The sequence below is a fragment of the Lynx rufus genome, unplaced genomic scaffold, assembly GCF_022079265.1.
Source record: "Lynx rufus isolate CCGP_SWC_20201006 ecotype Redwood Valley unplaced genomic scaffold, mLynRuf1.p SCAF_1, whole genome shotgun sequence".
In the NCBI taxonomy this organism is placed as follows: domain Eukaryota; kingdom Metazoa; phylum Chordata; class Mammalia; order Carnivora; family Felidae; genus Lynx; species Lynx rufus.
The window spans coordinates 97,555,268-97,580,989 of NW_025814823.1; the positions used below are offsets into that span (position 1 = coordinate 97,555,268).

Genomic DNA, 25,722 nt, shown 5'->3' on the forward strand with positions numbered 1-25,722 from the left:
TTTAAATGCTGGGAATTTAGATGTGCAGAGAGCAGACAAAAATCTGAGCTTACATTCTAGTGAAGGGCTATAGGAAAAAAGGTAAAAATATATTAATAAATACTGTGGAGAGAAACCGTGTTGCAGAAGTAGTGGAGAATGCCAGATAAGGGGCCGGTCAGGATAAGCCTCACAGAGAAGGTACTGTTTGAGAAAGGATCTAATGGACATGAAGGAGCTAGCTATGTGAATATTTAGAGAAAGAGTATGTTAGGAAGAGGAACAGCTAGTGCAAAGATGCTGAGGTCAGAGCATGTTTGGTATGTACAGGAGCAGCAAGGAGGATATTGTGACTGGAGCAGAGTAAGTGATGTGGAACGTAGTCAGGGATAAAGTTGGAAAATCAGCCTGGCCAGATCATACAATGGGCTGTATGGCCCATTTTGGTAACTTTGGCTTTTAATCTGAAGAACGTGGAAACCATTGACAGATTGATAGGATCTCACTTAGGTTTTGAAAGGATTTCTCTTGCTGTTGTACACATTAGACATGGGAGCAGAAGTGGAATCAGAAAGGCCAATCCAAGAGTCTTTATAGTAGTCCAAGAGACAGTCTCAAAGCGGCTTGTAATGGTAGCAAGTGGTAGTGATAAAGATGGTAAGATTTGGACAAATCTTAACAGTGTGGAGGTTCCTCAAAAAATTAAAAGTAGAACTACCCTATGACCCAGCAATAGCACTGCTAGGAATCTACCCAAAGATACAGAAGTGCTGATGCATAGGGGTACATGTACCTCAATGTTTATAACAGCACTTTCAACAATAACCAAATCATGGAAAAAGCCTAAATGTCTATCAACTGACGAATGGATAAAGAAGATGTGGTTTATGTATACAAAAGAATACTACTTGGCAATGAGAAGGAATGAAATCTGGCCATTTGCAACAACTGGAGGGTATTATGCTAAATGAAATAAGCCAGGCAAAGAAAGACAGATACCATATGTTGTCACTCATATGTGGATCCTGAGAAACTCAACAGAAGACCAGGGGGGAGGGGAAGGGGAAAAATAAAGTTACAGAGAGGGAGGGAGGCAAACCGTAAGAGACTCTTAAATTCTGAGAACAAACTGAGGGTTGTTGGGGGGTACAGGGGAGGTGAAAGTGGGTGATAGGCAGGGAAGAGGGCAGTTGTTGGGATGAGCACTGGGTGTTGTATGGAAACCAATTTGACAAGAAATTATATTTAAAAAAAAAAGAATTGGACAAATCTGGATGTGGTTTGAACATCAAATAGGCAAGATTGAACTGGATTGGGGCTTGTATGAGCAAAAGAGGATGATGCCCCACATTTTTGTGTGAGCACAAGGAAGAATAGAATGACCTTGAGTTGAGAAGAATGTATAAGTAGCAGATTTTGAAGAGCATGGATTTTTGAGAGCCTGGTGTTGGACATGTTAATGTTGAGATGACTGTTTGACACCTAGGAGACCTAGTAAGCTAGTCTGTAGTTTAGAGGGAAGCCCAGTCTGAAGATATAAAATGAGTAGTTGTCAGAATATAAATTTAAAAGCATGGAGCTGAATGAGATCCCTGAAGAAAAGGAGAAGTGATAGGATTGAACCCTGGAGCATGCCATTGTTGAAAGTAGGGTAAATGTGGTGTATAGTGGAAGCCAAGTGAAGACAGTTCAAGAAGGGAATGATCACCAGAATCAAATGCTGCTCATAGATTAAGTGTGTTGAAGATCAAATTTAACAATGTGACCTTGACTAGAGTAGTCAGGACATAAGTAGCTTGAGAAATCAGCATATAGACATAATATATCAGCTTGTTTCTTTAGCTCCATCTTTCTTACCTCAAAATTAATCCCCGAAGGGACACCTGGGTGGCTCAGTTGGTTAAGCGTCCGACTTCAGCTCAGGTCATGATCTCGCGGTTTGTGAGTTCGAACCCCGCGTTGGGCTCTGTTCTGACAGCTCATGGCTGGAGCCTGCTTCATTCGGATTCTGTGTCTCCCTCTCTCTTTGCCCCTCCCATGCTCAGGCTCTGTCTCTTTTGGTCTCTCAGTAATATATAAACATTAAAAAAAAAATTTTTTTTTTAATTAATGCCCGAAAAGCATTGATTCTTAGAATATTTCCATGAGATTGAAGTCAGTCCTTCATATTTATAGATGTGAAATATTCTTTCCCCTAGCAGTCACCGCACACTGCTTTTGTTTTTCTCTGTACCAACTGAGCCATAATTCTTATTCATTCCAACATAATTAGGTAAGGTAAAGTCCCAGAATGTTTATAATGAGAGCAACTTAGGGACTTATTTAGCCCCACTTGAACTTATTTCTCTACTATGCCTGAAATTTCATGTTAATTATTAATTATTTTTTAATTTAATTGTTTAATAAAGGAGATATCCATTTTTTTTTTTTTTAAACAGAAATATGTTGGTGAAGTGTTTAACATAGTAAGTCAGCAGTCAACTGCCAGGCCAGGATGCATTATCGCATTAGATCCCATTACCAAACTTGTAAGTATTATTCTTCTGGCCACTTAGCGTTAGGTAAATAACACATATGTCAACTTACATATGTTGGTATTTATTTACATTCAGCAAGGCAGAAAAACCCAGCTGCTTCATGTTTTTCAAGAAGATTTCATTTTGAATAACCTCGAGAAGAAAAGTCTGGGAAAAGACAGAATATTGTCTGATGCAGGTAAAGAATAATTTTTTTATGTAGTGAGAAATATTATGTAGAGTATATTAAGCATTTAATGAAGATAAGTTGATATAGTATTTCATACCATCTATGTGAACTTAAAATTTTCCTATGTAGGTTTCTGATATTATTTAGCATATAAATACCAGTATTTTGGGGGCGCCTGGGTGGCTCAGTTGGTTGAGCGTCTGACTTCAGCTCAGGTCATGATCTCACGGTCCGTGAGTTCAAGCCCTGCGTCGGGCTCTGTGCTGACAGCTCAGAGCCTGGAGCCCGTTTCGGATTCTGTGTCTCCTTCTCTCTCTGCCCCTCCCCTGTTCATGCTCTGTCTCTCTCTGTCTCAAAAATAAATAAACATTAAAAAATTTTTTCTTTAAATAAAAAAAAAATACCAGTATTTTTAAATTCTTAAACCTGGATATAAACATGAAAACATTAAAGGGGTTTGTCAATTACATTTTTTAAAAAGCATAATAGAAATGTTTTTTATGATAAATGTATGAGTACTCTTTGCATGGACAGGGTCCTCCACCAGCAATTTGGGTGATAGGGACACCTGACCTTTTAGAAACCTACAGTTTAAAGCAGTAGCGTAGGGACGCCTGGGTGGCTCAGTTGGTTGATCGTCCTTTGGCTCGGGTCATGATCTCATGGTGGTGAGTTCAAGCGCCACATTGGACTTTGCATTAAAAAAGCACAGAGCCTGCTTTGGATTCCCTGTCTCCCTCTCTCTCTGCCCCTTTCCCTCAAAAATAAACATTAAAACAAAAAATTTTAGGGGCGCCTGGGTGGCGCAGTCGGTTAAGCGTCCGACTTCAGCTAGGTCACGATCTCGCGGTCCGTGAGTTCGAGCCCCGCGTCAGGCTCTGGGCTGATGGCTCAGAGCCTGGAGCCTGTTTCCGATTCTGTGTCTCCCTCTCTCTCTGCCCCTCCCCCGTTCATGCTCTGTCTCTCTCTGTCCCAAAAATAAAAAAAAAAAAAAAAAAAAAACGTTGAAAAAAAAAATTAAAAAAAAAAAACAAAAAATTTTAAAGCAGTAGCTTAAAACTTCAAATTATAAAGACTGCCTTAATACTTTCAAGTTAAACATTTAAAAAAATTATATTAAACTCCTACACTCAGAATTAACTGTTACTTTGCGTAAAGGAAAATAGAACAAAATGAAACTAAAATCTCTTGGTCATCAGTTTCACGTACGGAGCCAAACCAAACTCAGAAATGACTTTCCTTGCACATGAACCATACATACAGCTTGTGCCTGCTGCTTTTGTTTTCCGGGTTTTTTGTTTGTTGGTTGGTTTTGGTTTTTTGTGCCTGTTGCTTTTTAAAGTCCATTATTAAGCCTCAAGTAATATTATTTTCATTTTATATTTGTTCCTGATTATTTGTCTTATTCCTCTTGTGCATTATTTCTTAATTCTACCTTTTTCCATTTTCCTTTTCTTTTGAGTTTTGTACCGTTATGTCGAATATCTAGTTTCTTACCACTGTTTTCACTTAGTCTGTCATTTTCTCTGAGAATTCATGAACTGTGCAACAACACAGTGCTTTGGTAAGTTCTGAATATAAGGATAGAAAGATACTAAAATTGGTAAATAAAGATGTCAGGTACAAGATAAAGGGTTATTTATAACAACAAAATGTTCTTTTTGATTCCTTTCATATCTTAAAATATTAATAACATTAATATTGTAACGATCCAAATCTCTCTAAGGTTTTTAAAAGAAATTACTCTCTTATGCTTAAGGTTGAGTTTGTTGTGATCTTAATCTATTCCAGCATTTTCTTTTCTATGAGTCTTTAATTTTTAACTTTTGTTTTCTCTTTAAGTCTTTTTTCTAGTTTTTCTTAAAATATTCAGGGAATTCTACTTTTACTCAAAAGCTATTATCTTCATTATTGTAGTTTTCTAGAAAACACCCAAAATGTTCATCTTATTTTGCTGTAATGTTAAGAAGAGAAGAAATATTTCACAGATACTTTCATTAATAGGACATTCTTTCTTGTTAGTAAAATTATCAGAAATAGATTGATCTCTGATCTTTTGTCTTTAGTTATTATCCCTTATCCTTTCCCTCCCCTAAATTCTTGTGCTTTAAATGCCTAACTCACCTGGAACACGTTACCAAAGCTACCTTTTCATTTAGTCTTGTAACACAATATGATTTGTGTGTGGTTTTTTTCCTGATTTTTATATGCTGTATGGTTTATATAGTTTCTATAATTTTTCTTTACATGATTTTGTACATAAGATTAGCTTGTAACCAAGAAGACTTGGATAAAATTTAAACCAGGTCCATTTTATTTCAGTTAATAATGAGTCACTGATTTTATATTTTAGTTGCAGTTTTTTGGTTTATTTTGAGCAGCTTATGCGCTGCTTAAATCATGGAGTTTTGACCAAGAAAAATGTTCTTAAATAATATGATGAATAATTAAATAAATACTTTTTTTTGGTTTGGTTCTTAGATAAACATCATTAATAGATCATTCCATTATGGAAGTTATTTACTTTGAATTGTGTTTGGCAACACAATTTTAATCATGGTAGTAGTGCTCATTAAAAAAAAATTTTTTTATGTTTATTTGATTTTGAGAGAGAGAGCAAGACAGAGCACAAGCAGGGGAGGAGCAGAGGAGAGGGAGACACAGAATCTGAAACAGGCTGCAGGCTCCCAGCTGTTAGCACAGAGCCCGGTGCAGGTCTGAAACCTAGGAACTGTAAGATCATGACTTGAGCTGAAGTCTGATGCTTAACTGACTGAGCCACCCAGGCACCCCATGATGTATTCATTTAAAGTATATGTCACAGCGTCTCTGTTCAGAAATTTCCTTATTATAGTGTAACCTATGTGAATGATGTGACAGTGATGACTGTGATATGTGATTTTTTTAAGCCTGTCAATTCAAAGATGAAATTTAAGCATAGCATACATATAATTGTTAAAATTTCAAGTTGATACAAATTCATGTGGTAAAAAAAGTTGATTGCACTCTATAATGTTACTTTCTACGTAGAATTTTAGGTAAGGGTTTTAATTTTTTTTTAATTCACTTATTTTAACTTGGTGTATTTAATAAGTTGTCTCATTTATTCATGTTAATAGTGAAAATTATTAATACCAACAGGCAGCTCACCTAATGGATTTTCTGAGAAATTCTACCTAATTGTAATAGAGTGCACCCAAGACAACCAATCATTGTTACACATGTGGAATTTACATTTAAAGTCTATTCCTGTCTCATTAGGTGAGTCTTTTTAATTTTTTTTTTAACTTTAGGCTTAAATTAACAAATTATATGTGGTTAGATAGTTCACTGCATATTTTTTAAAGCTATTCTTATTGAGTGAAGGTAACTGTAGTTTATTCAATTAATTTAAAAAGCAAACTGATTCTCTCATTTTCTTATTGTAAAAAATCATATTAGTATGTTTTAAAATCTTTTATAAGGCTTTTGGATTATAAAATGTAGTAATTTTAATACTTACAGGGATTCCCCCTTTCCCCCTGGTTTTTGGTTCTTTTCTTATGTTTTATAGATGAAAAAGTAGATACAAAAATAACTGAAGCAGTTTGGCAACCAGAAGAACATTATTCATCTTCTCCAGAGAAGATCCTGTCTCCTTTTTCACAGAAGTATCAGGCTTGCAGAGCAAATCTCCAGAGTACCAGCAAGTTAACTCTGTCTTCAGAAATGGTTTATAGCCAAGAATTGAATTTGCCAGAAGGAGTTGAGATAATAAGTGTTAAGCCATCAGCAGGTTTGTAAAGTTTGTAAAAAGAGACTACTCAAACTTTGGAATCTATGAATATTCAGTAAGGTATTTAAAAAGAGAGGGGCGCCTGGGTGGCGCAGTCGGTTAAGCGTCCGACTTCAGCCAGGTCATGATCTCGCGGTCCGTGAGTTCGAGCCCCGCGTCAGGCTCTGGGCTGATGGCTCAGAGCCTGGAGTCTGTTTCCGATTCTGTGTCTCCCTCTCTCTCTCTGCCCCTCCCCCGTTCATGCTCTGTCTCTCTCTGTCCCAAAAATAAATAAACGTTGGAAAAAAATATATATATAAAAAGAAGCATAGCTACCTGTTCTTAAATGCACATGGAAGCAGAAATGGAAACACTCTCTTTACCTTAAACTGAAAACTTACGTTCTCATTATGTTTTCAGATGTCTGACATTTGTCAGCGAGTTGTAGCATTAAGTAGTGATTTCCAAAACAAATTTTCATGACGTCTTTATGAAAAAAAACTGAGCGTTTCCAGGGCAGAGATAGTAACAAGTTTGTGCCTTATTTGCCAACTTTGATAATGTTGGTCATGGCTGCCTGGAGCTGTGTGCTCTGAGGGATTTTGAATGGGTCGTTCCTCGTAATATTTATCATCTTTAATCTAGAGCAGTGGTTCTCAAAATGTGATCTCCAGACCAGCAGCATCAGCATTATCTGGGAACTTGTTAGAAATAAAAATTCTTGGTCTACACCCTCCCCGGTGTACTGAATCACAAATGCTGGTGCACCTCACAGGCTGTTTCAACAAGGGTCCCAGGTGATTCTAATTCATACAATAGATGAAGAACTACGATTCTAGGGTATCAGGAAAACCAAGACAAAATCACCTTTTATTACCCACTTCTTTGAGTTTCATAGTCACAGTGTGCGTTTGGTCTTTTCTACTTCTCTGTCATTTTTTGAACTGATGACTTGGAATGCTTTGCAGTTTGCCATGTCATTATCAAGTACTTTTCTAATTGGTGAAGTTAGGAGCTGGGGTATTAACATTGTTCTAATAACTTTTAATTTTGTTTCTTCATATATTTTACTGAAAGAAGCATTAATGCAAAGAAAAAGTTTGAAAAGGAATGATGTTTGTATAGACACAATTTTAAGAACTGTTCCCTTAGCCAGAATAGTTGGATCTTCACTACTGAACTCCAATTAAAATAATATGGGAAATCTAAGAGAAATATTTCTAAAAACAGCCCTCTTATTTAACTTTGGCCCAAGTTGAGTTTGGCAGAAGAGTAGGAGTTCTAGCGAAAAAGGAGAAATTCGTTTTGTTTGGCAAAAAATAGCATAGAGAAAAAGCATTTTTCCTAGTCTTAATTTTTTTTTTTTAATATCAAGACTATTAAGAAGGTCAGCTACTCTCTACTCAGCTCAGAGATACCAACGGACAATGCTAATTGTGTCCTTTCACAACACTGCTATCCTCCTTGAGGACTTAAAAAAAACTTTATTAAAATTATGTTGAAATGCTTTTAAAATATGATAGATATCCTATATAGCATTTCTATGTTGTAATTAGTTCATGGGTTAGCAAACTATGGGCTACCTACCTGTTTTGTAAATAAGTTTGATTGAACGTAGCCACTCGTATTTGTCTACTTTTTGTGTATACCTGCTTTTGCTCTAGACTCCTAGAGTGGAATAGATGCATCAGAGACCCTATGGCTAGGAACCTAAAATAGTCACTACCATCTTGAAGAAAAAGAAGTTTGCTAGTGGTTTAGGAAATTAAAAGTGTGTCATTACATTAAGGATGGCAAATGTTTTGTCCCACTTAAGAATCTTCTCAGCATCAGTAATGTCACATAGACATCAGTTACGGAGGGCTCACCTAGTACTTCAGTAAGCATGGGCTGCTTACAAAATTGTATTGAAAAAGATGAAAGAGAAGGAGCCAGGAAATGTTGACATAGTTTTAAAAATATATTGGTATCTTTAAAATGAGATGCATATTAATATATAAAATGAGCAGAGAGACTACTGGCTTGAGAACCAGCATTAGAATTCAGGTTTTCTAACTCTGCATCATTCTAGCTTGTGTTTGATTTAGTGTAAGATACATCACATATTTGGTCAAAGGTCCTTACCTATTAAATGTAGGAATTGAAGCAGACCACCTCAGAGTTCTCTTCCAGTTCTCGGTTTTGGTAATATTGCCCTTTATGTATACCTTTTTGACATCTTTAAAAACATTTTACTGATCTTGTTGACTCTTAAACTGAGTATAGGCCGTCACGTTGTTAACAGGAGTTTGTACAAAGACTAAAACCTTTAGTACATGAAAACAGAAATACTTATCCAATTTGACATTTTGTTAATAGATCATTTTTGTTTTAGGACATCTGAGTTCTTCTTCCATATATCCTGTGTGCAGTGCTCCTTATTTATTGGCAACTTCATGCTCAGATGAGAAAGTAAGATTCTGGAGATGCAGAGTAACAGATGGAGAATCTGCCACATTGAAGAATGGAAAAATGGATCTTGTATACATTTGGGAAGAATGGCCGTTACTTATTGAGGATGGACTTCATAGCAATAGTAGTATAACCGTCCCTGGTAGGCCTGTAGAAGTTAGCTGTGCACATACAAATCGGTTAGCAGTAGCCTATAAGCAGCCTGCATCTAATAGTAGGTCTTCTCAGGACTTTTTGATGCATGTAAGCATTTTTGAATGTGAGTCTACAGGAGGTTCCTGTTGGGTCCTTGAACAGACAATTCATTTAGACGAATTAAATACAGTGTTAGATTCTGGCATTAGTATTGATAGCAACTTAGTGGCTTACAATAAGCAAGAGGTGTATTTCTCCAGTAAAGAGAGTATCACATCCAACACAAAGCATTTAGTTCACTTAGATTGGATGTCCAGAGAGGATGGTTCTCATATCCTCACTGTAGGAATTGGATCAAAACTTTTTATGTATGGACCCCTGGCTGGCAAGGTACAAGAACAGGCTGGTAAGGAAAGCCTCGCATTTCCTCTCTGGGAAAGCACTAAAGCTGTGCCTCTTTCTAAATTTGTGCTATTAAGAAGTATGGATTTGGTTTCTTCAGTAGAAGGCTCTCCACCTTTTCCTGTTTCTTTGTCATGGGTCCGGGATGGCATCCTGGTGGTAGGCATGGACTGTGAAATGCATGTATATTCCCAGTGGCAGCCATCTTCTAAACAAGAACCCGTTGTCACAGAGTCCTACAATGGGAGCACTCCATCTATAATAAGTTTAATAAAACAGAGTAACTCATCAAGTTCTGGATTACATCCTCCAAAGAAAACTCTGACTCGATCCATGACCAGTCTTGCACAGAAAATCTGTGGAAAGAGAACTGCCTTTGATCCTTCTGTGGACACAGAAGATTCAGGTCTTTTTGAAGCAGCTCATGTTCTTTCCCCAACTTTACCTCAGTACCATCCTTTGCAGCTTTTAGAACTCATGGACCTTGGCAAAGTTCGGAGAGCAAAGGCCATCTTGTCGCACCTTGTCAAGTGCATTGCTGGAGAGGTTGTGGCTCTGAATGAAGCCGAATCCAACCACGAGCGCCGCCTTAGATCTCTCACCATCAGTGCTAGTGGAAGCACTACCAGAGATCCCCAGGCTTTCAACAAAAGTGAAAATACAGATTATACAGAAATAGATTCTGTCCCTCCACTTCCTTTATATGCCTTACTTGCAGCAGATGATGATAGCTGTTATGCGTCTTTAGAGAAATCTAGTAATCAAAGTACTTTAAACAACTCAAACCAGTTGTCAAAAGAAAGTTATGATGAGCTTTTTCAGATCCCAACTTTAATGACTGATAATCACGTGTTAGAGACAGATGAAGAAAACACAAAGCCCAGGGTTATCGACCTTTCACAATACAGTCCAACTTACTTTGGTCCTGAGCACGCTCAGGTTCTCTCTGGCCACTTACTTCATTCTAGTTTACCAGGACTCAGCCGGATGGAGCAGATGTCTTTGATGGCCTTAGCAGACACAATCGCAACTACCAGCACTGATATCGGAGAAAGCAGAGACAGAAGCCAAGGTAAAACTAAACTAGGTATGGGAGTGGCAGAACAGCTGGTCACCGTTCTACTTACTTATGCAGAAAATAATCTTAAGTAATTTTTATAAAAATTATGCCAATGACGGTTTTTAAAATCATTATTACTATACCTTCATGATAGTTTTAACTTTAATAGATACTATTTTTCCGTAAATCATAGTACTTTGAGAGAGTATGCAGAGAGTCACTATGCCAGTCATTTTTACCTGATGTCTGCTTAATAATGTTAAAGATCCACTCGAATCCTTTTGAGTTTGGCAAAAGTTAACCTTCTTATTAAATAATCACTTTAGGGGCACCTGGGTGGCTCAGTCGGTTAAGTGGCCGACTTCAGCTCAGGTCACGATCTCACGGTCCGTGAGTTCGAGCCCCGCGTCGGGCTCTGGGCTGATGGCTCGGAACCTGGAGCCTGCTTCCGATTCTGTGTCTCCCTCTCTCTCTGCCCCTCCCCCATTCATGCTCTGTCTCTCTTTGTCTCAAAAATAAATAAATAAATAAATAAATAAATAAATAAATAAATAATCACTTTAAATACCTGAAAGTAAAAGGTGCTTTCTGCTTTTTCTCCTGTTGTAATCACTGTTAATTTTTTTTTTTAAGTTAAAAAGAGAGTTTGCATGCATGTAGAGAGGTTGAGGGGCAGAGAGAGAGAGAGAGAGAGAGAAAGAGAGAGGGAGAGAGTCCCAAGCATGCTCCATGCTATCATTGTGGAGCCTGATGCGGGGCTCAATCCCACAGACCTTGAGATCCTGACCTGGGCAGAAACCCATAAATTGGATACTTAACCGAGTGAGCCAGCCAGGTGCCCCTGTTAATGGGTTTTTAAAATATTGAGGTTCTTTAAAATTAGCAGTAATGTATACTCCTGTTTAGCATAACAAAAATAAGTATAATAAAATTAGGTCTTTTCCTCACCCAGAGAGCATTTTTTTCTTCTTAATCTGAGTTATAAAAAAAAAAAAATTGGAAGGTAGAATTCACATCAGATCTCAGTAAGATTTGAAATTAACAAGTCTGGCCTTGTGCATAGGTCAGTAGGATGCACCCCTTGAACTGTGTTTGAAAGGAAAATATGTAACTATTTTTTCCTGTGTTAGCAGTTGATTATTGGGATGGGTCTATGGCTTGAATCAACATGGAATTGCAGAGTGAAGGTTAAACTATTTTAAAATTTAGTTACATTTTAATTTAAACAAGATCAGATGGGAGGAGGTTGAGTTATGAAAAATATCGCTAACCCCGAGTCAATTCATTCTCTTTAATATTTTTCAAAATATTTAACTATACTACTTTGGTCTGTGATGTTTGTTTGTGTAGACAAAGGAAATATTAGATAATAATTAGACCGGTAACTTTTGTTAGTTTCAGAATGTTTTGTTCCTGTATTTGTTGCTGTGACATATGCCACATGCCAGGATTATTAACATTTACTTGAAGTTTGCTCATGAAATGGTTTTCTTATAAATACAAAAAAGTAAATACTTTGTTATTGTTTTTGTTGTTCATAGGTGGAGAAACTCTCGATGAATGTGGGTTAAAATTTCTTTTAGCTGTTCGACTTCATACGTTCCTTACAACTTCCCTTCCAGCTTACCGAGCTCAGCTCCTTCACCAAGGTGATTTTGGTAGTAATCTATTAAAAGGAAAGAGAGTAAAAGTAGAGAGGCTTGAGAACATTTTGCCCAGATATGACAATGACAAATTTGACACATTTTAAGTGTCCTTAACTTACTTGTGAAAATATTTATTTCCATTTAATTTTCTTTGCTTAAAATACTGGAATTTTTTTGGTAGATGGAAAGACTTAATGAAGAAATGGGTATTGGGCAGTTAGATAATCTGTGTTACATTTTCAAATGCGTCATACATTTAAGACCAATTAATACTGTTTTATTCTCTTCAACTTGTTTAGATTTTTTTCTTTGCTCTATTTAACATTTATCAAAGTTGAGTTTTCTACCCAAAATTTGAGTAACATTTTTGTTCCAGAAATAATAGTTTTTAATTGTCTTACGTAAAGAGTATAGAACATAGAAAGGAAAAATTCACTCACCCCAAAACTACTGTTAATATTAATGTGTATTTCAGATGTTAGTTTATTAACCTTTCAGATACTCTCATATACCTTAGGCCTTAAATTAACAGAAATATTTGACTTAAGTTTAAGGTAACTTAAAACAGGGTATTTCTTGGCTTACTGCCCTGGAAGTTCAGAGGTGCAGCTGGGTTCCAGCATTATTGGAGCTACAGGGTTAAACAGTGTTATTGGGACAGAGGTTAGCCTCTTCTTATTGATGTCTGTCTGTCTCTTGCTTTCTCTTTTCCTTTCTTTCTGTCTTTCTGCTCCCTCCTTCCCTTCATTTTGTATTTAGCTTTGGAAAAGTACTAAAATTCTAAGTCTAATCGTTTAATTATTTGTGAAATATTATTGAACTTAGTTGAGAGATAATAGACATCTAAAAACAGCTCAGAATAGCAGTCCATTTACTGCATAGGTGTTTTTCTTTTTTTTAATTTCTATATTTCTTTCCAAGGAAAGAAAGTATAGTGGGCATTTCAGATTCCTTGGCATTTGCTATCAGATTAAAATTTTGAGTCCATATATGTTCAAAGCCACATCTTATAATTAAGCATGTACTTCACCCAGAAATACCAAAGAAAATGAACTCTGTGAAGAGACCAAATGGAAGCTGAACAGTAAGCCCCAAATGTAGGGGCCAGTAGGTTAAGAGAATTGCTGATGTAAATGATACTGTGTACATAAAAAAGTGTCTGACTAATGTGGTGATAAGGGGTAATAATAGTTATTATTCTAAATGCCTTAACTCTGATATTTTAAATGCTTTAAGATTCTATTCTAAATGCTTAAACTCTGGTATTTTAATCCTCACAACAATGTAATAAGGTAGTGCTGTGATTATTCACATTTTATAAATGAGGCAGTTGAACAATCAGGAGTCGAAGTGATTTGTCCACAGTTACATAGTTAGGGATGGATCTGGGTTTATTGTATCATCTGATTCCAGAGTCTACCCTGTTAAGTTCTTTTCAGGGAGGTGTCCTATCTACTTGATGCTGTTTTAATTCCGTGGTATTCAATCCACAAAACAAACATTGACCAAAGGAAAGTGAGAATCAGCTGTGAATAACAGTCATTCCAGCATAGAACAGTACGTTAAGTGTTTCTCATTTTCTAAGGAAAGATCATGGGTAATAGCTAGAGAGCAAAAATAATCAGAAAAGTAGCATTTTCCATAAAACATTTTTTCTTACCTTTTTTTAAAAATAGGTGTTTTAATCATAGAAAATATGTGCTTATTATAAAAAATAGTGAAGTGAGGGGCGCCTGGGTGGCGCAGTCAGTTAAGCGTCTGACTTCAGCCAGGTCATGATCTCGCGGTCCGTGAGTTCGAGCCCCGCGTCAGGCTCTGGGCTGATGGCTCGGAGCCTGGAGCCTGTTTCCGATTCTGTGTCTCCCTCTCTCTCTGCCCCTCCCCTGTTCATGCTCTGTCTCTCTCTGTCCCAAAAATAAATAAAAACGTTGAAAAAAAAAATTAAAAAAAAAAATAGTGAAGTGATAGAGTTGTTAGGAGAAACAACGAAAGAAAAAACCTATTTCCTCCAACCCTAAACTCTTAATTGTGCTTCTGTGAGTCCCATAAAGAGTTGAAACTTCCTTATGACAGATATGGCACACGCATTTCTGATCATCATTATATAAACATGCTTATATTTCCCATGAACATTATTTTTTGACATTTATTCAGGCCTGTCTACTAGTCATTTTGCCTGGGCTTTTCACTCGGTAGCAGAGGAGGAACTGCTGAGCATGCTGCCGGCCATGCAGAAAGATGATCCCACCTGGTCGGAACTGAGAGCCATGGGCGTGGGGTGGTGGGTCCGGAACACCCGCACCTTACGCAAGTGCATAGAAAAGGTAAGTTGTATTTTATTGTGGTAGAAAAATGAAGTAATTAATGTATTTTAGGTGTTGCTTTAAAGAACATTCCTTACTCCCTTTCTTGTTTCTATTTTTTAAGTGAATCAGTCAAATGCCTTGAAATAGCCATGATATTTCAAAATATCTCATTAATACAGGATTTTAATGTTTATATTCTAATTCTTCCATTGTAGTTGATACATTTACTTAGTATGTGTCTGATTTTTACAAAATGATGTGTATACATCTTGGAAAAGTAAAATAGTACTGAGGAGCTTGTACTGAAGAGCATCGTCCATGTGTTCCCACCTCTCTGTGTCTTTGGAGGCCACCACCCTGAATTACTTTTGAAATTATAAAAAATGCACGCGTTCAAGTGTAAAATATGTGTATATGTGTGCGTATGTATACATAAACATCCATGCATTCGTGCACATATTTTCTTAATTCATTGGTCATTGAAATAATGTGTGTCGGTGTGGTATGTGAGAGAAGTTATTTTGTTTGTTTAAAAATTGTTTCCGTGAAATTTTGACCAACATTTTCTAATTATAGGTAGCTAAAGCAGCCTTTTATAGAAAGAATGATCCTTTAGATGCTGCCATTTTTTACCTTGCAATGAGAAAGAAAGCTGTGATTTGGGGCTTATATAGGTAGGTAAGAAAACTCCTTCAAAATGGAAAACTTTTCGTAAGGAACAAGTGTATGAAATAAAGTCAAGATTTGTTGTTCTTGTTAATTGTGATTCATGTACATTCTTAGTTATTTTTGTGTTTAGGGAGAGATTCATAGGAAAGAAGCCCAAGTGTTTTCCAGAATAGAAAAATCTTGATGACATCACTTTAGGTTTTAGGTTTATCAGTCCAGGAAGCCATTTTCTTATTTATTGTAAGAACTTCTCATGGCACTTCCTTGGAACAAAGAACTAAACCAAAGACTTGTCTCTGTAGTGGGGAAGAAGATGAATTGGTGGAATCTGGAACAGGCATCTACCCTCTGCCCTATTACAGATTCATGGACCAGGCTATCCCTCCAAACTACCCTCCTCCTGTGGGCCCCGACCCCACTCTTGAGCAAGGATCACTTGGAATTTTCTCTTTTACTTATTCTCAGCAAGACTTGATAAACATGATTACTAAAAATAGTTCACCATTTATTTCACACTCTGTTCCAGGTGAATCTATATGAATACAACTTTGAGGGGAAGATCATGGGCACCAGTCAGTTTTCTCAGAGACTAGATCTTTTAGGATTGTTTTGAATCAGGATAAATAAATTCCTTAGGTTTTGATCACCAGTAATCCTCCAGTGGGCAGGCAGATGTATAGTAATCCATACATGGGCAAGTGTTTCCTTTGAGTCTTAACTTGTAAATGGCTGACTTTATAAAATTGGTTCTGACTGTGGAAACATTGTGCTTCAAAATTTTCATACATTTTTTTTCTTTATAGATCCCAAAAAGACACCAAGATGACACAGTTTTTTGGACACAATTTTGAGGATGAGAGATGGCGTAAAGCAGCTTTAAAGAATGCCTTTTCTTTGTTAGGCAAACAAAGATTTGAACATTCTGCAGCATTTTTTCTTTTAGCTGGTTGCCTCAGAGATGCAATTGAGGTAATGATGAAACTTTTTTAATAAAAGCATTGTTGGGGCGCCTGGATGGCTCAGTTGGTTGGGTGTCTGACTTTGGCTTGGGTCATGATTTCGCAGTTTGTGTGTTGGGACGTGATTTCGCACGTCGGGCTCTATGCTGACAGCTCAGAGCTTGGAGCCTGCTTCAGATTCTGTGTCTCCCTCTCTCTCTGCCCCTCCCCTGCTTGCGCTCTGTCTCTCTCTCTCTCTCTCCCAAAAGTAAATAAACATGAAAAGAAGCATTGTCAGCCTTTTAAGCTTTTTATGTAGGCTTAAATTTTTATTTTTTAATTTGATTTAAGAATAGCAGAAATTGCATAAGGCTAATAAATACATAGTAATATTTAATAGTGACTTTTAAAAATCCTATCACCTAGGGGTGTCTGGGTGGCTCAGTTGGTTAAGTGTCTGACTTCGGCTCAGGTCACGATCTCACAGTTCAAGCCCCACCTCAGGCTCTGTGCTGACAGCTCAGAGCCTGGAGCCTGTTTCCAGTTCTGTGTCTCCCTTCTTTCTCTGCCCCTCCCCTGCTCACACTCTGTCTCCCTCTCTCTCAAGAATAAATATTTTTAAAAATTTCAGATACTAACAGTGCCTTTTTTTCATCTAGTTATTAGTGAGTCAGTTGAGTTTATCTTAAAATGAAAGATGCTTCTGCTTATTGATAACCAGTATTTCTCTTTTTGAAGGTATGTCTTGAGAAACTGAATGACATTCAGTTGGCTCTTGTAATAGCAAGACTCTATGAGTCTGAATTTGATACATCTGCAACATATAAATCTATTTTACGTAAAAAAGTTTTGGGAATTGATTCTCCTGTCAGTGAACTCAATTCATTGAACATAAGTATGCATTATGATCCTTTTCTTCGGAGTATGGCATATTGGATTTTGGAAGATTATAGTGGTGCTCTGGAAACATTAATAAAGCAACCAGTCCAAGAGGATGATGGTAAGCTACATTTCTAAGATGTTAATAATACAGATAATAATACAGTTGTTTTAGTATTTGCTGGGTGCAGAACACACTGTTGGGTGCTAAGGGTAATACAAAGCAAGTTGAAAACATGGTCTAAGACTTTTAAGATTTAGTTGGAGACACAGAGTTATATATATACAGTTTTTTGGGTTTTTTTTAGGAAAATCCTTTTTTTCAGAAAAATCCTTTGAAAACCAAGAACTTTGGATTTTCTGTTTTTATAAAATCAGTGTATTCGACATAAATATTATCAATATTTGAATATAAATTTTGAGGAAAGTAGTGATAGAAAATCCATTTTTCTCAGGTGCAAGTTTGTGTGTTAATTAGTTTTATAATTTTTATAATAAAAATACATTCTTTAAAGAAAGTTGACAAGTGATAGGATTAGTTTTTTATGAGATGAGTGAGGTAGAGAATTTTTTATAATTTACCTTTTTTAAGATCTCCTTTTGTTTTAGAAATCCCTTTTGCTTAAGCTTTTCTAGAGGTTAGTATAAAATGGAATCTTTGTATGAAATCATATAAAAATGATGGGATATGCTTTTCAAATATTTTTCTATAGGTAGAATTGAATTATTTGTAATAGCTGGTATCCTTGGTGTCAGTCATATCACTTGAAGTACTAATTGGAAAAGATTTTAGTTGATAGGTTTTTATGTAGCATCATTTAATGAGGAATATCATGAGTCTTACTGTGAGAGAATTGTGAGAAAGCCATGTTCAGTTGTTGAAATGTCCTGGCCATCTGAGCTGAAGATTTCCAAACTGACTTGTCTGTAATTAAGGGGGAAAAGAAAAGGCCTTTGCCAGTCACTTTTTTATACCTACACATATTCATGTCAAAAGTGTATTTTGATTTGGGATTAATACATGATCACATACTTTTAGAGTCAAATTCTCTATTCTAGAAGAAAATTTTAAAAGGTAAGAGTGGCTTGGACTGGAATAATAGTAGCGGAGGCTCAGAAAAATGGTGGGATTTGGAATATAATTTTCAGGTAAACTAGGTAGGATTGGATGTGAAGGGAGTAAGAGTCAAGGATAACTGCTGGATTTTTAGCTTGAGGTAAATGGTATGAGGAAAACCAGGAGCAAGTTTGGGGGAGTGTTGTTTTAGATAGAGAAGCCCTCTCTGATAAGCTGACCTTTGAACAGAGACCTGAGTGAGTTATCTAGTAGCTATCTGGATAAAGAGTGGTTTAGGCTAAGAGCACACTAGATAAAGAGACCTTGAGGAAAGAGTATGTGCATGTAAATGGAAATGTAATGTAGGCCTTTGGATATAGCAGTCTAGATGTACAGGATGAAGTTGGGCTTGAAATAGATGTGCAAGTTATCAATGTCTAGATGGTATTTGAAGCCTTGGCACTGTATGAGTTCACTCAGCGAGTGTAGACAGAAAAGAAGCCAAGCACTGAACTCTAGGATACTCTTAACATCCTCAAGTAGAGAAGATGCGGAAGATTTAGCACAGCAGAGTGGGAAGGGATGTTGAGGGAAGTAGGAGAATAAGAACTATGGGTGTGTAAGTGGATGTTCAAATAATCTTAAATTATTACCTGAAGAGGCGGAAATCAGTATAACCTCCGTTCTCCTTTTATGTTAAAACACTTTCATGACAAACGTGTTCTTGTCTGTTCAATGCCATGTGTGAGTGTGATCTCTTAGTAAAATTCTGTCAAAAGACCAGGTGGGTAAAGGTGCCATAGAGAAAAAGACTGCAGTACAACTCTTGAATTTTTCTTAGCTGATAAACTTAATTTACTTTCAGATCAAGTCATGATGTCAGCCTGTAATCCTGCAGTTTTTAATTTCTACAATTATCTAAGAACGCATCCTCTATTGCTGAGACGTCATTTTGGATCATCTGATGTATTGTCTACACACATGAGTTTAACGGGAAAAAGTGGACTGGCAGGAACAATCAATTTAAGTGAAAGAAGATTATTTTTTACTACTGCCAGTGCTCATTTAAAAGCTGGCTGTCCTATGTTAGCTTTGGAAGTATTATCAAAGATGCCAAAAGTCATCAAGAAAACAAAACCTTTTTGTAGAACATCGAGTTTTCTGGATACTAGTAAAGACTATTCTCCTTCTTCTCCAGTGAACTTGGATGCAAGGGAAGATAAGTCTTCTGCTGTTGATTGGTCACAGTCAGTGATGAATGGTTTTGGATCTTCTTCAGAGGGTTCCTCAGAGAAGCAGTCAAACTCCACTCTTTCTTTTGACTGGAGCCAACCAAGCGTTGTATTTCAGGACGACTCTTTAGAATTAAAATGGGACAGTGATAACGATGAAGAAAATGACGATCTCCCTATCTCAATGAAAGAACTGAAACCTTTACAGAGAAAAACGGTGAAAAAAGTAGATGAAACAAGTTCTAATTATACAGACACTCTCAGCACACTAGATGAAAATGATATTTTGAGTCCATCAGAAGACATAATTGCAGTTCAGTTAAAATTTAGAGCATGTTTAAAGATTCTCACCGTAGAACTTCGTACTTTATCTACTGGCTATGAAATAGATGGTGGAAAATTGCGTTACCAACTCTACCACTGGCTTGAAAGAGAGGTAATAGCTCTTCAGAGGACCTGTGACTATTGTTCAGATGGAGAAGAATTACAGTCTGCCCTGGACGAAAACGGAGATGGATTTGGATTAAATGAAGATTCTGAAGATTTGCTTCAGCAAACAAAAGTGAAACAACTGAGAGAAAATTTTCAGGAAAAAAGACAGTGGCTTTTGAAATATCAGTCACTCTTGAGGATGTTTCTGAGTTACTGCATACTTCATGGGTCCCACGGAGGGGGTCTTGCATCTGTGAGAATGGAGTTGATTTTGCTTTTACAAGAATCTCAGCAGGTATGTAAGTTACACAGTGGCCAGTTGAAATAGTACACACATGAGAAATGGTTTTTGATACTGCTCTTTTGGTTTTTAAGTACTAAAGCTGTTGATTTTCTTCATTATGGTTGCTTTAAGGAATACCGTTTTGTGTTAGGAGTTTGTAGCGTAGTGTGTGTATAATGGTTTCAGGATCATTCTCCGTCAAGCCCTGTGATCTGCTGCATTCATACTCTGCATTCTTACGTGAGTGCCTTGTGAGGTGATGAACTTCTCCTTAGGATAAAAGGGTATTGTCCCCTCATTTTCCTCTATAATTGGTGGAATGTTGACCTCCTCAGGTCCTAATTCTGTAATCTGTTATGCTTTTAATTTTGAATTATTTTGAAGTTTTTCCAAGAGACTTCTGAAATAGTAAAGTAATGAATTACCACTTTAAATAGTTGATTAACCTTTTTTTCCCATTGTTTTTAAGGAAACATCAGAACCCATATTTCCTAGCCCTCTGTCAGAGCAAACCTCGGTACCCCTCCTCTTTGCTTGTACTGCCAGTGCCAAAACAGTAGTTGCCAATCCATTACTGCACCTTAGTAACCTCACACATGATATTCTGCATGCCATAATAAACTTTGATTCACCACCCCATCCTGACATCCAGAGCAATAAGGTAAGTATGCTTGGTTCATTCTTTTAACTTACCTGTATATTATGATAAAACCGAAAGCTAAGTATTAAGAAACACTTATTAGAAGCAATTTTAAACATCAGACTATACATAGGGATTGTCACATTACTAAGTTTATATTTTTTGATCAAAGAGAACTTAGGGTTGTAGGCCAGGCTGACCTCACTTGTATTCTCATACCCAATAGGGTACTTCAATTTTAAATTTAGTTATTTAGTGTTATTTAGCCACTTTATTAAGATAAGAGTAATAGATGTGTATGCAGATACATGAGTAATTGTTTTAGCATTACAATTAGGGGAGAAGCTGATTGATTTTTAGAAATAGGAACTAAGTATTATGGTATAAAATTAAAGTTTTCCTTTATTAATATTAAAACATGTATTTTAAGGATATGTGATTCTTAAATTGACTCCAAACTTACTGAATCAGTACACATGGTTATCTAGTCAAGCACATCATCTTTTCATCATCACCACTGTACTTTATGTACAGTTAATATCACATTCCATGTTTCATCTTTACTCTCCAAGCATACTGAAATCCTTTAAAGTATGACCAAGTTTGGACTCCTTTTCTCTTTTTCTCTTAATAGTCTGTCGTCTGGTTCTCGCCCACCTCTCAGGCTGCAATATCATACCAGTTCAATATTCTGCTTGCCTGAATATTGCCTACAGCCTTACCCTCTTTGATAACCTTAACCCTTGTAATTTAATTTTGCCGCTTTTCCTGTCCTTCTCTAGTATAAATGCCCACATGGTATATGATACAGTAAGGAATTTAATTTTGTTGAGATTTTGCTCATTTTAGCTAAACTGTATCACATACTTAATTTTAATAATGAGCATACACTTGGTATATCAGTTAGCTTTTGCTGCTTAAGAGCCACCCTGAAACATTAGTAACTTCAAATGGCCATCATTTATTTTGCTCATGATTCATTGGGTTGGCTCCTCAGTTCTAATTTGGGCCAGCTGGACTGACTGATGTCTGGATATTTTCATTTGTCTTCCATCAGCTGGTACGTTGGCTGGATTCTGGATTAGGATGGCCTTATTTGCATTTTGGGTGGTTGGCACACTATTTCCAGGGATGACAGGAGAATCTGGATCATATGGGTCTCATCCACTATGAACCAAGCCTAATGTATTGGTCTAGGTTCTCTAGAAAAACAGAACAAATAGGACTTGTGTATGTATATGTACAGAGCAGTTGCCTTACATAACTATGGGAGCTGAGAGGTCCTAAGATTGGCTGTCATCAAGGTGGAGGAGACCCAGGACCTATTGTGAAGTTCAAGTCTGGGTCCAGAGACCTGACAACCAGAAAAGCCAGTAGTAGTATAAGGTACAGTGTGAGAGCCAGTAGGCGTGAGACCCAAGAGGAGCAAGTGTTTAAAGGCAGGACAACACCAGTATTCCAGCTCAGTACAGCCAGGCAGAAGTTCCCTTATATTCAGCTTTATTCTGTTTAGGTCTTCACCTGATTGGGTGAGGCCCGCCCACATTAGGGAGGGCAGTCTGCTTTACTGAGTCTGCCACTTCTACCCGTGTTAATTTCATCCCACATCACGCTTACAGACATAACCCAGAATGTCTCCCCAAATGTCTGGGCACCCCATGGTCCAGTTAAGTTGATGCATAAAATTAACCATCCCACCTAGATTATTTTACATAGTGGTTGCAGGGTTTAAAGAGCAGCAATAGGAGAATTTGCAAGGCCTTTTGAGGACTAGGTTCAGAACTCATATAATGCTTTGCCTTCTTGGTCAAAGCAAGTCACAAGGCCAGCCCAGGTTCAGTAAGTAGAGAAATAGACTCCACTTTTTGATTGGAGAAACTTAAAAATATTTTGATCATTTTTGCAATTTCCCATATGTGGGTTTTGTTGTCTTCTTTTAATATAATGATATCCTTGATTTTTGGTTTTAATCTGTGACTCTCCCATTTTTATCTGCATCCAAGACTGTCCTACTTCATAATTAGATCAAGAACCTGGTCTCTTTTTCTAAATTTAAATCCAAGTTAGTTGATGTATAGTGTAATAATGGTTTCATGAGTCGAATTTAGTGACTGATCACTTACATACAATACCCCACTGCTCATCACAAATGCCCTCCTTAATGTCCATCACGCATCTAGTGCATCCCCACTCTCCTCCATTCCAGCAACCCTCCATTTGAAGAACTTAGTCTTTTAATAGTCTAATCTAGTTTGCTTTCTGACCTGGATTATGCTTGTCAGATCTACTTCTTTTACTGCTTGTCATGCCATGTTTAGAGCCTTCTCTTCCTCGTACAAATGTTTGCCCTTCAGTTGCTGTCTTTCATACCTTCTTCTTTCCCTAAATAATTTCCCTCTCTTTAGGTTCCTTGCTTTCTCTAGTAGCTAGAATATGTGGTAGCATATTCTTCAGTGACCTATCCATAGGTAAACTGTTATTTACCAGACTGAGCTTCTATATATTTTGTTTGAAGAAGGTTGAGTCTTGAAGGGCTTTCTTTTTCTTTTTTTATTTATTTTTTTTATGTTTGTTTATTTTTCAGAGAGAGAGAGCATGAGTAGGGGAGGGGCAGAGAGAGAGGGAGACACAGAATCTGAAGCAGGCTCCAGGCTCTGGGCTGCCAGCACACAGCACGACATGGGGCTTTGAACTCTTGAACTGAGAGATCATGACCTGAGCCAAAGTTGGATGCTTAACCAACTGAGCCACCCTGGTGCCCCAAAGGGTTTTCTTTTAATACATGGCTGATGCACTACTGAATAGCTAATGTCTTTTCCCATTTGCTCTTAAAATAGAAATTAGGTAGCCTGTGTGTGTTTTATGTTATCTGCCCACAGCCTTAGTGTTTTTAATTTGTCTGTAGTGAGACCTGTATAGGCATAAATGAATGTTAAGGAAAAAAAGGAAGTAGTTCATAAGGACAGAATAGTTTTTTCCACTTTTTTATAATGCTTATTATAGTTGGTCTTGAAACAAGTTTGATTTTTTAAAAGTTATACTTAAAGTAATTTTGTGGTTTTTTTTCCAGGTATATGTAATGCATACTTTAGCAGCCTCACTTTCTGCTTGTATTTATCAGTGCCTTTGTGGTAGTCATAACTACAGGTAAATATCTTTGTGAAATTGAGGAATGCTTATAGTAACTGATGACATTTCAGAATTTATATGCTCTAGATTTAGAAAAACTGTTTATGACAGTGTTTTAAATAGCACAGAAAGCATTTGAACTGAAGAGTACTTTTTTCCCCAGCTTTGAAATTTTGGTGTATGCCTTTCTGGTAAATGAATGCCAAGTAGACCCTTGTCAGTATAACTCATTTAACTAACTTAGGAGTCATAGTATGCACTGAGATAAGTTCTCCTTTCTTAAGATCATTCTAGTTAAAGACATACATGTGAGCTGATAAGTGATATATATAGCATGACATTGTACTTGAGGCATGAGTATAATGGTATAGTTACATTGTCATTATATGCAATTATATATAACTACATACTGTTATGTGTAATGTATGATATCATACAATTATAGTATATATGATGTAAGATAGTAAAAGGCTCAGGGAGCCCAAAGGAGGGAGTAAGTGACTTGGAATTGAGAAAAATTTCACAGAAGAATGATGTTGGGGCACCTGGGTGGCTTAGTTGGTTAAGCAACCAACTCTTGATTTCGGCTCAGGTCTCATGATTCATGGAATCGAGCCCCGTGTCAGGCTCTGTGTTGACATCATGGAACCTGCTTGGGATTCTCTCTCTCTGTCTCTCTGCCCCTCCCCACTCACACACTCTCTCTCAAATAAACTTCAAAAAAGAGTGATGTTGGCACAAAAACAGACACTCAGATCAATGGAACACAATAGAGAACCCAGAAGTCGACCCACAAATGTATGGCCAACTAATCTTTGACAAAGCAGGAAAGAATATCCAATGGAATAAAGACAGTCTCTTTAGCAAGCGGTGCTGGGAAAACTGGACAACGACATGCAGAAGAATGAACCTGGACCACTTTCTTACACCATACACAAAAACAAACTCAAAATGGGTGAAAGACCTAAATGTTAGACGGGAAGCCATCAAAATCCTCGAGGAGAAAGCAGGCAAAAACCTCTTTGACCTTGGCCGCAGCAACTTCTTACTCAACACGTCTCCGGTGGCAAGGGAAACAAAAGCAAACATGAACTCTTGGGACCTCATCCAAATAAAAAACTTCTGTACAGTGAAGGCAACAATCAGAAAAACTAAAAGGCAATGATGGAATAGGAGAGGATATTTGCAAACAACATATCAGATAAAGGGTTAGTATCCAAAATCTGTAAAGAACTTGTCAAACTCAACACCCAAAAAACAAATAACCCAGTGAAGAAATGGGCAAAAGACATGAATAGACACTTGTACAAAGAAGACTTCCAGGTGGCCAACTGACACATGAAAAAATGCTCCACATCACTCATCATCAGGGAAATACAGATCAAAACCACAATGAGATACCACCTGACACCTGTCAGGATGGCTAACATTAACAACTCAGGCAACAACAGATGTTGACAAGGATGCCGAGAGAGAGAATCTTTTCTGCACTGCTGGTGGGAATTTAAACTGGTGCAGCCAGTCTGGAAAACAGTATGGAAGTTTCTCAGAAAATTAAAACTAGAACTACCCTACGACCCAGCAATTGCACTACTAGGTATTTATCCAAGGCAACAGGTATGCTGTTTCGAAGGGACACATGCACCGCAATGGTTATAGCAGCACTATCCACAATAGCCAAAGTAGGGAAAGAGCCCACATATCCATCGATGGATGAATGGATAAAGAAGATGTGGTATATGTATATATACAATAGAGTATTACTCAGTGATCAAAAAGAATGAAATCTTGCCATTTGCAACTATGTGAATGGCACTAGAGGGTATTATGTCAAACGATATTAGAGAAAGACAAATAAGACTTCACTCATATGAGGACTTTAAGATACAAAACACATGAACATAAGGGAAAGGAAGCAAAAATAATATAAAAACAGGGAGGGGACAAAACATAAGATGCTTAAATATGGAGAACAAACAGAGGGTTATTGGAGGGGTTGTGGAAGGGGGGATGGGCTAAGTGGG

General features: G+C 37.1%; 1 protein-coding gene across 2 annotated transcripts in view; it reads left to right on the forward strand.

Annotated features, from left to right (window-relative positions):
• DMXL1 (Dmx like 1) overlaps positions 1-25,722 on the forward strand; it is a 135,531-nt gene that overhangs the window by 50,680 nt on the left and 59,129 nt on the right. For both annotated transcript variants that reach the window (XM_047083709.1, XM_047083718.1), the window contains exons 14-26: positions 2,418-2,507; positions 2,592-2,694; positions 5,827-5,946; positions 6,239-6,460; positions 8,814-10,499; positions 12,029-12,136; positions 14,288-14,457; positions 15,016-15,113; positions 15,912-16,077; positions 16,785-17,046; positions 18,848-19,941; positions 20,399-20,590; positions 23,640-23,716. In XM_047083709.1, coding sequence (XP_046939665.1) covers positions 2,418-2,507; positions 2,592-2,694; positions 5,827-5,946; positions 6,239-6,460; positions 8,814-10,499; positions 12,029-12,136; positions 14,288-14,457; positions 15,016-15,113; positions 15,912-16,077; positions 16,785-17,046; positions 18,848-19,941; positions 20,399-20,590; positions 23,640-23,716 — 4,388 coding nt within the window. The remainder of the gene's footprint in view (positions 1-2,417; positions 2,508-2,591; positions 2,695-5,826; positions 5,947-6,238; positions 6,461-8,813; positions 10,500-12,028; positions 12,137-14,287; positions 14,458-15,015; positions 15,114-15,911; positions 16,078-16,784; positions 17,047-18,847; positions 19,942-20,398; positions 20,591-23,639; positions 23,717-25,722) is intronic.